The sequence below is a fragment of the Camponotus vicinus genome, unplaced genomic scaffold, assembly GCF_025532165.1.
Source record: "Camponotus vicinus isolate PSW18456_S1 unplaced genomic scaffold, iyCamVici1.0 SCAF_1, whole genome shotgun sequence".
Taxonomy (NCBI): Eukaryota; Metazoa; Arthropoda; class Insecta; order Hymenoptera; family Formicidae; genus Camponotus; species Camponotus vicinus.
In genome coordinates, this window is record NW_028141945.1 from 497117 (window position 1) to 510799 (window position 13683).

Below are 13683 nucleotides of genomic sequence, written 5' to 3' on the forward strand. Positions count from 1 at the left end.
ATTCTATTTTCGCTGCAACTCAGAATTTACGATACCATTTTTCGTAAGGTATAAAACGTTATTGCGGACAGAATTTTGATGCTCAGTCGGGAATGCAAGTAAAAAGAAACGTATAGATGGGATTGTAATTAAATTAATAAAATTTTCCGTCGCATGTGTGTGTCATTAATTTTTAGTAAAAGCGCGAGAAATGGGAAGAGAAAGAGAGAAAGGTTTGTCATTTATTTCGACAGACCTGGAAATAATTAACACGCGAAATTGGAGGCACCGGAAAATGTCGCTTTTTATCGCGAACGTTGCATATGTTAGCACACCAAAGAAAGTGAAAAAAATGTGAACGCGCTAAAAAATGTATATAAAATTGAAATATACGCTCGATAAATAAGAAATAGTTGCTTCTCGTTATAACGATATAAATTGGTAAATGAAATTCAATGCATAATTGTATCAATTACTATGTTAAAGTGCGATAAAACGCGTCAAATCTTGAGATAAATTTTCAACGATTGCAAAGACGAGAGTACAAAAGGAAACTAAGTCAAATGCATTCTCAATGTAATTTTCACGCTCAAGCAGCTATCGTAATAATTCTAACAAGTAGCCGACGTTCGACATAAAGTTGCGATACGTATCTTTGATAAGGATGCACTGCAATAATCGAATTCCTATTATAAGAGCGACAGTCATGTTTCATTTGTTTGAATGAATAAAGTTATCTTTTGTTTTAAATGACAGAAAGGGAAACAGAGACATGTGAATCTGTGTTTCGGTCAGTTGACTCAATCTTGCAAAACTTTTATTTATACGTGATATGAGTTATACTTGAATATAAATTTCCGCTTCACTTGAATTTTATTTAATGAGAGAGAAAGAAAGAGAAAGAGAGAGAGAAGAAAAATGGATAGGTATTTGTAAGAGATACAAGTTTTGCGAGGAAAATAATATCCCTCTTTTACGAAAGACAGCAAAAATGGCAACTTCAAACTTCGTGAACTTTTTGTTTATCTTATGGATCTTCAGGATGCAAAACGAGCGACTCATACGCGCAGAAAATTATGAAAAATCCAGCGCAGATTCAATGTGTAACAGTCAATTTGTACGACAGTTCACGAGATCTGCAAATAACATCACGATCTTATGTATACAGGATGGATCAAAATTCTTTTCTTACAAACTTCGCGGAGGCGTGTTCGGAAGGTATCAATTCAAAAAGTTTCTACGGACACGAAAAAGCTTTCTTCCCGTCACCATTTGTAGCGTAATGTACGTGAATTTTTTAGTCATCTTGAAAAGAAAGGTCTATAAACTGTAACCTCGTGATAGCGCATTATTCTTAAGCTGTTATCTGGTCCATCAGAATTAGAAGCACGTATTACATGATATTTCAAAATATTTCCGATCTCCCCTAATCATTGGATGACCGCCATAGATATTGATCATTACGATTGATTATTGCTCTCCCAAACATATTTCAGAAGCGTGAAGAGAGAATTTTAATTCACCCTACATATTTATGACCAAATAATTACTGATATAAATAAATAGGATATTTAGAAATTCATGAATCGTCACTCTTATTTACTCGCACGCTAATTATATATACCGATAGCTTGCGACAAAAATATTGATGTAAAAGAACGAAGTAACAATCGTGTAATATATATTTTGTGTAGCAATATTTTTTTATTCTCACAGAGAACAATATGTTTCATTAAAGCAGGATATTAGTATATCATTATAAAATATATATTTTGTATATCATTTAAATATATATTCGTATATTGTATCGCGTTTTATATATGTTATGTAAAATAATATAGGAAATGAGGATACGATATTAATAACTATTTAATAAATTCTTGCGGTTTAATGTTGTGTCCGACATTAATAAAAATAAGCAGGATATTAATGTATCGTTGTATAAAATATGTATTTTGTATATCGTATATATATATATATATATATATATATATATATATATATATATAGTGCAAAACGATGCAGAAGACAAGGATACGAATATATTAAACTGCCTTAATAAACTCTTGCGGTTTAACGTTGTGTACGACATTAATGAAAATAAATTTGACTTTAATGGATGTACACTCGATTTGGACATTTCGTTTCTCCGGCCGCGTTCGTGTCACAGCAAACTATTTGTCATTCCGTCGCGGTGTATCGAATCACGCACGTGTGTTCATCGTTAATCAATCTTTAATTGAATGAATATACCGCAACTGCATAGTGGCAGATATTCACGCGCGATTCGATTATTGAAGCGCAATTAATATGGCAACGCGGTCCATTAGCGATACTAATTTGGCAAACGGCTCCACGATTTTTTTAAATAGGACACACGTATGTGTATGGCATCGTATTATAGCTTTAGCTCGCCCAAAAGTCATTATACGTCATAATATGTCGCGGTTCTCATCCTGATGATATTTATCTGACCTGCCGACGTGTCCATTAGATTATTCAATTTACAAAAGGAGGATTAACCGGTCGATTAAACGCTTGGACAGCCGAGTACCCACTCGTTATACACGGGTTATATCGGTTTATCGTTCGGAAAGTTTGGCATGGCAAAAGTAAATAGTTGTGAAGGGTTTCAGGTCCGTCTACTCGAAACTTGTGGAGTTAATGAAAATCCCTTATATGACATTAAAGTTCTTAATTGTTTTGCACGCGAAATAAGATCGCGAGATCCAAGACACAGCGAGGAATTGCACGTGTTACAGAAGCAAGATATAAATTTAAATATATGCATATTTATGTACACGTATATTACGTAGTATATTACATAACACTTAAAATTTTTTATGCTTTGGCATGAATATATGATTATTAATCACATAATTATTGAACATACATGTTTTTTAGAGGAAAGGTATCAAAATTGACATTTTTCAGGTTTTAATTTTTAGCTAAAGGCTGAAAATAAAAATTTACATTACATACGGATATTTACTAAAAAAAACGATTATTTTATGAAATTAGATTAGATTTTACAGTTTCGATAATATTATTTTTCAAACTTTTTCTTTTGAAAAATGAGGTATGAGAGCGACAATTGAGATACGTGTTTTTTTTTTAACCGACCGGCTACTGAAGACTGGCTACTACATAAAAGTGGTAAAAATTGTAATGAAAAATAAAAAAATTTAGAAATTAATTTTTGTAATTCTTTACATATAAAATTATAATAATAAATTATTAATGAGAATATTCCGCTAGATTATATAATTTGTCAAAAAAACCACAGGAAGGAAATTGTCAAAGTTCAAAATCTTGATACAAACGGATTTATAAACGGATGAGAGCTTTTAATGAGCAAGCTAATTAAGTAGACTAAGTTCGTATCATGAATAAAATGTGAGTGTAACGCTATGAAATATGAGTATGTCGGTTTAGGAAACCTATATCGGTTCTGGTACATTTACTCCACTAATTTACACATACATACACATATTCTATTTCTATATTGTTTCTGTTAAAGCGAATATTCACCATATTCGAAAGGATTAAGCGAAGCGGTTATTATCTTAGTCTGGTTATCACATGGGAAAAATGCATACGTGGAGAAATGTTCTCTCTTTTAAAGGAGAAATGTTTATTATAATGGCGGTTTCGCTGATGCGTGTTACTTGTGCTTTCATTCTCGGAATAAGTATGGAATGTTATGCATGCATACGGCGAACATATCGCGGGAATGCTGTCTTAGAAGCATTATAAATCTAGGCTTTACATCGATAAATCACGGTGACAAGTCACTCACGTTATTCTGCGCAAATAATGAGATTTATCATCGTCGTAAACTTCAGCGAAGCGGAATGTTAAGAAAGCTCGATGTATTATATTGATCAAAAATTGTCCTAAATCTACTTTATTGCTAGCGCTTGGATCTTATCGTATCGCTTGAAACCGCTTACTAATCTAAATATAATAAACAGATTATAATATTCATATTATTTCTAAAATATACTCTCGACTAATGTCTTTAAGTTTCCCATAATTTATAATTTTATATAATTTAATTTCTAATAATTTAAAAATAAGCAATCATATTACATTCTTATGAATTAAAGACAGTATCGAAGACAGTATTCTGTAAATTATTGGACAAACTGAAGCTATTTTTGCTATCTAATACTTCAAATTCTCGACTAATGTCTAAGTTTCTCATAATTTATAATTTTATATAATTGAATTTTTAATAATTTAAAAATAAGCAATCATATTATATTCTTATGAATTAAAGACAATATCGAAGACAGTATTCTGTAAATTATTGGACAAAATGAAGCTATCTTTGCTATCTAATACTTCAAATTTTCGGTAAAAATGCGTTTTTATATAATATCATCAATATTACAGATATTAGATTAGATTACTTTGTAACAATGAATCATTTAATTAATGTCCATGGCGAGTAATAATAAGCCAAATAACATGTTACTTCGTTCATGACTAACTGAGTTGGCCGATAGTTAGTAATTTAAAGCCAATCCTGCATCGCCCGTGATACGTTAGCCTGGATAGCTAACACACCCATAAATATGTACCTGTCCCTAACGCGTAAATATATACCTTGCGCTTCAGGCAAAGTTCGCGGTGCACGAACTGCACGATATATTATAGCCCGGATTTGCTCGGATAATAAGATTTATTACCGTCCATCGCCCTACCTTCGTCAAACTTCCGTGTCTCCACCCATCCTTGGTGAGTCTCTCTCTAACTCGCGTCCGTCATATTGTTCTCGGACGATTCGTCCCTCTTGATCGTGTCGATGAAAAGTTAGGGGCTGTCGGTGTCTCTTTCGCTATCTAACGCTATTCGTTGCATCTGTTCCATGACCGCCCTCGTGCAAGTCTGTCTTTAGATTTTTCATTTCAACGCGAAACAGCAAAGCACATATGTATTAAGATTGACTGTGTTGTTTGCCTTTATTTGTTCACCCAGCTCAGCAACACTGGCTTCTTTTCCCGCTTTTTCCATTGAATTTTCAACTTTCCACTCCTTAGAGCTGAATTAAATTTTCGCCTTCTGTCAGAGGCAAAGTATGCAGCTTGATTTTTTTCCGCGGCGGTTATGAATTTCGGGAGGAATTTAGGCAGGAAGAAAGAACGATAAAACTGCATATTTGTTACGAGAAAAAAAGAATGACTGAGAGAACAAAATTCTGCGCGCCCGTTAAAGACTGTAATAATTTTTCCTGTACATTGTAAGAGATCTCTTATTAATTATTTTTAATTTAAGTTTGTAAAATATAACATAACGGTAGTTTTTAGTTTTAAAGCACAATTCCTGGTATTTATAATTAAAATTTTGTTTGAAAAATTATATTTTTCAAAAAACTTTCGGGTTCTTTCATGAAACAAGATGATAAAAATCACTGAGTCGGAATTAATGTAAAGATGCATACATTACGTCGAAATTATTCGAATATCTTCTCCTCTATTATACATTGAGAAACTTAATCAATCAACCTGTAAACTGTAATAATTATACAGGAAATGAACGCAATTGTAGTGGGCCATTCGCCTTGTCATCGACCAATGGCGATCAATTAATCGCAGATTTAGACCATTTATCTCGATAAATATATATATAGCAGATTAATTCAGTTCTCTCTCTAAGCGAAAGATGATTTCAAATTCATCAAAGAATCGAAATTAAAGCGGATATGCTTTACAGATTATATCGTGATTAGTCCTTTTCAGAACAATAAATTTGCGATTAATTAAATGGCGTATTAAGTCAATGTTAACACGAAAACGCTGAGAAGATTATATCGGTATATCATCTTTCGATATATCACCTTCGACACGCTAAAAGACAGGTGTTACACACGTGTGATTACGTACGATGAAGTCGAAATTTTACGATCGAACACATCTCATATCTCTCAGTCAAAACTTCTCGCTATATCAATGAGAACCAAAGAGAGTGAAAAAAATTCCTTCCGATGACGAAAACGCCAAAGAGAATTTTTCGCAATTCTCTTACTTAAATATCTTTTACCTTTCTTCTCTAGTTCTAACACACTTTTTATCGCGTTTAAGTCGATCTTTTGATATGCTTTTCCGTGTGCACTTCCTGAGTAACTCTTTTTTTTCTCTCCATTTTACTTTTTTTCTAACTTGCATTATTCTTCGCATTCCTTCATTATTTACGCATTATTTCGAATATTATAACTTTTTTTCATGTATATATATCATAAATCACACACAAAATTTATAAGAAAATATTTTCTGCATTATAATGACATAACTCAGGTTGCTTTAAATTAAATTTGATTTAATTCAGGTTGCTTTTCAGGAATTGAATTTCATTTTATTGTATCGTTAGAAGAAATAATTGCCAGTAGCTCCATATAGTTAATTATTTCATATATAAGATGAATCGATAATTATTAGTAATTATTGTTATTTTAATTACTTGAGAAACTGTAAAAAAATTTAACAAAAGATTGCGCTGTATAGAAAAAGTTATCGTACTATAATGATTTTTATAATTTTTTCATAATTGGAGTTATATATAAGAGAAATATGTCACTTTTTTTCTTTTATTTTTTAAATATATAGATTTATTGTTAGATTAAGAGAATTGATATATATATATATTTTTTTTAATTATATATATTTAATTATATATACATATATTTCATATAAATATATATATATACATATATATACATATATATATATATATAAAATCGTATGATTCCATTTAAAAAAACGTAATTGATATGTTTTCTAAATAGATGTAAATTTTATTTTATATATCTTCTTTTATATAGCGTATCTCATTATAAAGTATCTTTATAGTCCCATTTCAATCTCTTTATAATCTCATTATAAAGTATTTTCTTTTATTCAATTTTTGTTTGAAAGTTTCCTTTAGTTATTACAATTTCAAAAATAATAAAAGCGCTATTCTAATGACTATTACCGGATTATTTATAATTTTCATTCCTTATAATTTTCGATAAGAAATCGTTAAAAAGACACATGTATATACCAGTTATTGAATGTCCGATATCTATTACACAGCTAGTCAATGACCAACAGTAGAATTTATATATATGTAGAAACATTTGAGCCCAAGTGAATTGGTCTGCGACAGGCCAGACAATCGATATAACATAACATGTACAGTAGGCGCCAATAATGCCTTAACATATGAAATTGGTCGCATTCGAGACTAATAATAACTTAATAATAACTAGTTATTATTAGTCCCGAATGTGACTAATTTCATATGTTAAGGCATTATTGGCGCCTACGGTACGTGCAAATGATAGGGGGAGTTCCCCTAGCGCCGGACGGCACCTAGTACCGGACATATGTCATATCTAGGCGAATAAAAACGCGATTGGGTGGTTATTTCGGTGATAGGGCGGAGAAAGTATAATGATCCACGTGCAGGATGCGACATACTCCAGATTTGCATACGCAAGCTAAGAGGACTGTTAATCGATGCGTTTGAAGATAAAACGCTGTATTGTATAATTTAGAAACAGGTCATACTTACGAAGATTTGTTGTCTATAAGATGTGGTCCTGTATTATGAAGTATTTTGATAAATAGTTTTCAAATATCTATGTGCTTTTTGCATAAAGTAAACTAGTTTTTACGAATTCGTTATTTTTTAATACATTTTTTGTCCCCTGGCTCGGACAGAATATTTTGTTCTAACCTTGCCAGACACTAAAAATGTCAGTATTGCATGTCTGTGAAGAAATAAGTTTAAAAAGACGAAACGATCAAAGAAGATAAAGAAAACTAGAACACTAACATCTAAACATACAAACGATGATACTACCTGTGTAGTTTGCCTAGAGAGCAATGAAAAAGATTGAATTCAATGCTCCAACTGCTAGGAATGGGCTCACGAGGCATATGATATCCCTGAGTGTTCTGATAATTATATTTGTGATTATTATAAATTATTTTGAAGTTATACGGTGTTTAGGGGATCTATTTTAACCATGTCCGGTACTAGGCGCCACTTCAAGATCGTCAAAATTTTATACCAAAGTTTGATACTGATTTAAATATTATATTATAGAAAAGTTGATTATTCCATTCATTTATTCTCATTTCTAATATTATTAACGGATGGAGTTCCGAAAAGGTCAAACCTCCGATTTTGCTATCATCACTTATACTTACGTATTTTGATGCGCTGATTACGAAAATGATAGTTAAAGTTACCGACTACTTCATTTTCATGGTAAAAACCATAAAAAAAGAAATCGTTAAAAAATGACGTTTTTTGATTTTATTTTATCAATATACTGAAAATTAAAAAAAAAAAGTTTCAAAGAAAAGTTGTAGATCTTTTTAAAATATACATTTTATGTGCTATTCATTTTTACTGTTATTCACCACGGTCCCGATTGACCACGGTCCCGATTGACCACGGTCCCGCCTAAACACTCTAAAAAGAAATGATACGGCTCGCTTCGCTCGCCGCACCGGCCTGCGGCCCGCTAAAAAATAACTACCTTAGGCGATAGACATTGGGCTACGCTACCGACAGTGCCGCCCGACCCCTCTCCGCGGGGAAGGCGGCTTAACGGGCGCGCTAACGCGCGCCCTACCGCCTTCCCCGCTCCGAGGGGCGGGCTCCGCGATTAGGAAACATGTATTTGAACACTATAGTATATTAGCTAACAAGTGCGGGGGATCAAAAATCGGCCGAAACTGCGGACAGTCTCGAACAGTTCACACGCCAAAGGTTCCAGTATATTGTATATCTTTCTACTCTTCTCACTAAGTCAGAGTGTATATAGAGCTTTACAGCAAAGCAACATTTGGTTTCAGATAAATTTTGTGACAATTGCAGTAGTTGTTTTTCTATTTTTTTTGTTCAAAATCTTTAAGTTCTGATTTGCTTTAGCCTGCCTTTTAAGGTTTTTTAATATTTATTATAGATAAATGAGCTTTGCCATTCCTAACACTGGTTGTTTAAAAGTTTATTTCTGTTTTGTTTATCATAAAAAAATGGACAGAACGTATAATTTTTTCTCATTGGCGTCTATTCTTCAAAATCGTTCCTCAACTCTCCAATGGCTTAGAGATATTGGTTTGATTCCGACGCAAAAATTTTGTAAAACTCATAAAAAATATATGGTTTTACAAGAATCACAGCATGCTTGTGGACAATTTCTTTGTATGAAAAAAGGAAAATATCGACATATTGCAACTGTTGCTGAAAATACATGGTTTGAGAGATGCCATATTTCTCCTGCAGCATGTATCTTTATAACGTATTGTTTTTCGGTCAATATGACGTTTGAGCAAACAATTCGAGAAAGCAGCATTTGTGATGGGCAACAGATATCTCGTGAAACTGTAGCTGATAGATTTTCTTTTTGTCGAGAAGTCTGCATGGCTGCACTTGATGAGCACTTCGAAAATGAAGATCTTTTAGGAGGTGTTGGTAAAGTAGTAGAAATTGACGAATGTAAGATTGGTCGTCGAAAATATGAACGAGGACGTATTGTTGAGGGGTCATGGATTCTTGGAATGATTCATCGTGGACATTCTGCTAATTATCGGCTTGAAATTTGCCCAGACAACAAAAGGGACAAAGATACTCTTCTAGCTTTGATAAAAAAACATGTGGCACCTGGAACAGAGATTCATACAGATTGCTGGAAAGGTTATATCGATTTGGATAAGCACGGATATGTTCATAAAACGGTAAATCATTCTGAGAATTTTGTAGACCCTGAAACTGGTGCTCATACTCAGAATATTGAGTCTTCCTGGCGCTGGATGCGTCGACATTTATCTCGTGGTGCTCATCAGGAGAATATTGCAGAACATTTATGCGAATTTTTGTGGCGTCGCCGTGTTCGAAAATTGAATGAAGATCCTTTCAAACAATTAATTATTGATATTAAAAAATGTTATCCAGGAAAAATGTAACGTATTAAAGAAATATATACATATATATATATGAAAGCAGTTACAATAGCATCTAACATTAGTTTTTAAGTAAAAAAAAATCAAAAGCAAAAAAAATTAAAAGCAACAAGAAAAAAACAAAAAAACAAAAACAAGGAGCTACAAAAACTTTCTACGTCCACGTCGTTAGCTCTGGGTAATGCCAAAGGAAAGTTAACTTATCGTACACAGCATATCGTAGTGTGATGAGATATATCTTTAAGTTTGATTTTCTAGAGAACTATCACTTGTATGGTAAAAATGAATAGGACATAAAATGCATATTTCGAAGAGATCTACAACTTTTGTTTGAAACATTTTTTTAAATTTTCAGTATTTGATAAAATAAAATCAAAAAACGTCATTTTTAACGATTTTTTATGGTTTCCACCATGAAAATGAAATAGTCGGTAACTTTAACTATCATTTTCGTAATCAGCGCATCAAAATACGTAAGTATACGTGATGACAGCAAAATCGGGGGTTTGACCTTTTCGGAACTACACCCTTATTAACTAATAATTAATGCAAAATATAAAAGAAATAAAATACATTTTTTAAATTTATCTACGAAAAACCGTAAGTGTCCGCTACTAGGGGAACTCCCCCTATTATAATTTATCCGTTTAATATAAAATCGTTTGGAATATAATTTAAGAAAATTTCATTTATATCGTAAATTTATTGATAGACATTCCGTTATCATGGCGAATTTCTTATTAGACAAGATTATATTTGTATGTCATTCGCTACATGCAGCGTAATGTATGTTGAAACGAGACAAACTGCAGCGCGATAGCCGGTTTAATCGCCGTCCGTATACCTCAAATAATTTAGTCTCGCTGTTTTAACAGAATATTGAATTTTCTGACCTTTCATCTATCGTGTTTTTATTCGTCCCCGAAATTGTTCAGTCGATGAAAATCGGTAAACGGAAAGAGAAACACAGAGCTCTCATCTTTAGAGAGATTGTCACGATATGTATGTATATTATAAATGCAGCTATATTTCCGCTGCACGTGTGACATTCGTTACGGCTGTCGTTAATGTTGGCATTCGTTACATTTCTGGAACAGAGAGTTTCGTATAATTTTTGATGGTCCAAGAGCAAGGGAATCCGTCAGCGTGCACTAATTGCATTCGGAGAGAAATACAGACTATCTCGAGAATTCTCTGAACTTTCTGCGAAATAATCCATAAACGACTACTCGACTGTTCCACTCCATTTTCTTACGATGTTACCTATTTCCGTGTTTCTCACCCCTTCAGCCTGTCCCAAATACTTGATGGTATCGCATTCTTAGTTTGTGCAACCATGTTGCGCAACAGTGAGTATTTGTATATGTGCTCCCTCAAGAGCTTCTTCGTCCTTCTATTTTATTTTACAGCGAACCCAATTGCAATGTTTACGTTCCTTTTATCTTTAGTAGATCCTCGTATAAAACGATCTACTCCGCCCGATCGGAGAAAAGATTTTAAGGGAAAGAGAGAACAGGGGAGGAGGAGGACTTGCGCAGAAAATTTAATAGAAATAAAATTTAAAAAAAGGAAAACAGACTCGTGCACTCATAAATCATGCATAAAGAATTCCGTGTTTTTCTCCCATATTTTTTATCCCAGTTGTAAATTGTATTGACTGCCGTCGTTTCTTATCTTCTGTTTCTTATTTGTAAATTGCGCAACAACAGAGCGTTTAGCTCGTTTTCTAAAATGCCATGTTCTTAACGAGGTTCCCTACTCACCGTACTTGTTGCAATCCAACTGCGAAATCCAAAGTTTTACGAAACAAAGTTTTACAATGCGGCAACTTCCAATTTGTTTTGAGTTTTAAATGAATTCTTCAGTTACGGCTTCGCGAGCCGTCATATATTTCTCGCGAAGTTATTTCGAATATAATTTATTTTCATACTTATGACTAACAATAAGATATGCGTGAACTTTTTAAATTCTATTTAAACGGAATAAAACAGTATTACTGGCTTTTTATACACAATCGTGTATACGATGGGCAATGCTTCCTCGATAATTTCATAAAAATAGCTCAATCGATAAAAAAGAGAAAGAGAGTTTTCCCTTCAACTCTATCAGTCATGGAAACAATCGTCAAGCCTGGAAATCCCTTTGAATCGCGATGTACAACATGTCGCATAATTGGAGAGGCGCGTAAGCGCTGATAGATTCGGTGAATGTAACGGCGCGATTTCCGCGGGATCATGTCGTGATTGTCGCGTTGATCTCGTCGCGAAGGGCGTCCTTTTTTCCCCCGGTTTAACGAGAGTACCACGTCGAGCGGATTGCGCTCGTCAATGTCGGCGAGCGGCCGAGTTTACGCCAATCATCGTATAGCTGTTGAATCGCGTGGTTGAATTGTTGGGCAAAAATTTTCACCTCTTTCGACCCATCCTGCCCGTCGAGTATTGAATGCGCTTCGCGCTGTCACTAATAAGCGCGCGCGCGTGCTCGGAAGCTTATCCGCAAGAATTATGTATCGCGGAATGTATGTATCTGGCGAAACCCGCATCGTCAAGTACGCGGATATCGGCGATGATACTCCGGCATTCGACGCACTTAATCGCGTCACGTTCTCATCCTCTCGCGCTTTTCTCTTTTATGGTCTCGCGCGTTCGTGCCAGTGCATACATCGAGACGATCATCCGGCGACGTTCTCTATATCGCGTCGAGAAACTATAATGACGCTGTAAAGAGCGTGTCAATCAAATCAATTGACGAAGATGCGGATACGTGACGTCCAAGTCTAATTTCCGATAGTAAAGCTCAATAATAAAATGATACGCGTAATATGTATTAATAAAGTAATATCCAATCTGATATCCAGTAATATCCCTCATTTATGCTCTCTTCCTCTTTCCGTACCTGGTACTTTTCCCTTTAAATAGTCCAATTTAATATTTCTAGCTCTTATGTTGTTCTCGGCATTTTAATGAGATGTACCTTTTGATGAGATGTAGCAGACCTCAAACTGGGGTATTTGTATATTTGAGAGCGCTTATCCATCGTTTATCTAGAAATTTTGTAGCAGCTATACGTGCGAGAATGATGTAGAAAGAGCTATAAGAGTAAAATGCGGCTTTTATAGTGGAGCTTGAACAAGTATTTATAAAAGGCTTTTAAAATTTATAGGGAATAGCCGCTGAGTATCTCTCTAACGGATGCACCGTGATTTTCCGCAAAGTCACTTGGATTAACGTTAGACCAACCAAAAGATTGGATCATCTATGAAAAATTCAGAAAATCCAAGAGAGAATGCATATAAAAAAAACAAAGTTTTATTTAACATAAAAATATCATGTTTCAAAGAATATAATTTTTTTTTAAACGCAGAGTCATTTTTTGTTATAGAATTTTTCCAGAAAAATTCTATTGTTGTTTTTTCTTCAATTATAATTGTATATCGTGTTGAAGCAACGAGATATCTCGGCGACATAAAGTCGAATCACTCTAGAAATGAAATGTATCAATACATAACCAGTACATATTACATTCCATCAAAAGATTGAAAGAGAGGACTTCTCAAAAAAGAAATCTCATGCTGTGTACATAATGCTGCTATCAAAATGTATCTAATACAAAAATATAAAATTTAATCACCAAAGTGTCCAGAGATAAATATATGAATAATGCTAGATTTGACATTTACTTGCTCGCCAAAACTATCACACTTGGAGATATAATAAATTATATATTGTATCGCAATTAAATGCGA

General features: G+C 33.7%; 2 protein-coding genes across 3 annotated transcripts in view; one reads left to right on the plus strand and one right to left on the minus strand.

Annotated features, from left to right (window-relative positions):
• Positions 1 to 13212, plus strand: part of LOC145968797 (uncharacterized) — a 74338-nt gene extending 61126 nt beyond the window's left edge. Inside the window, exon 6 of the mRNA XM_083094617.1 lies at positions 13101 to 13212. Within this exon, the coding sequence (XP_082950743.1) occupies positions 13101 to 13114 (14 nt within the window). The 3' untranslated portion in view covers positions 13115 to 13212. The remainder of the gene's footprint in view (positions 1 to 13100) is intronic.
• LOC145968771 (tachykinin-like peptides receptor 99D) overlaps positions 1 to 13683 on the minus strand; it is an 88368-nt gene that overhangs the window by 70018 nt on the left and 4667 nt on the right. The window lies entirely within an intron of this gene.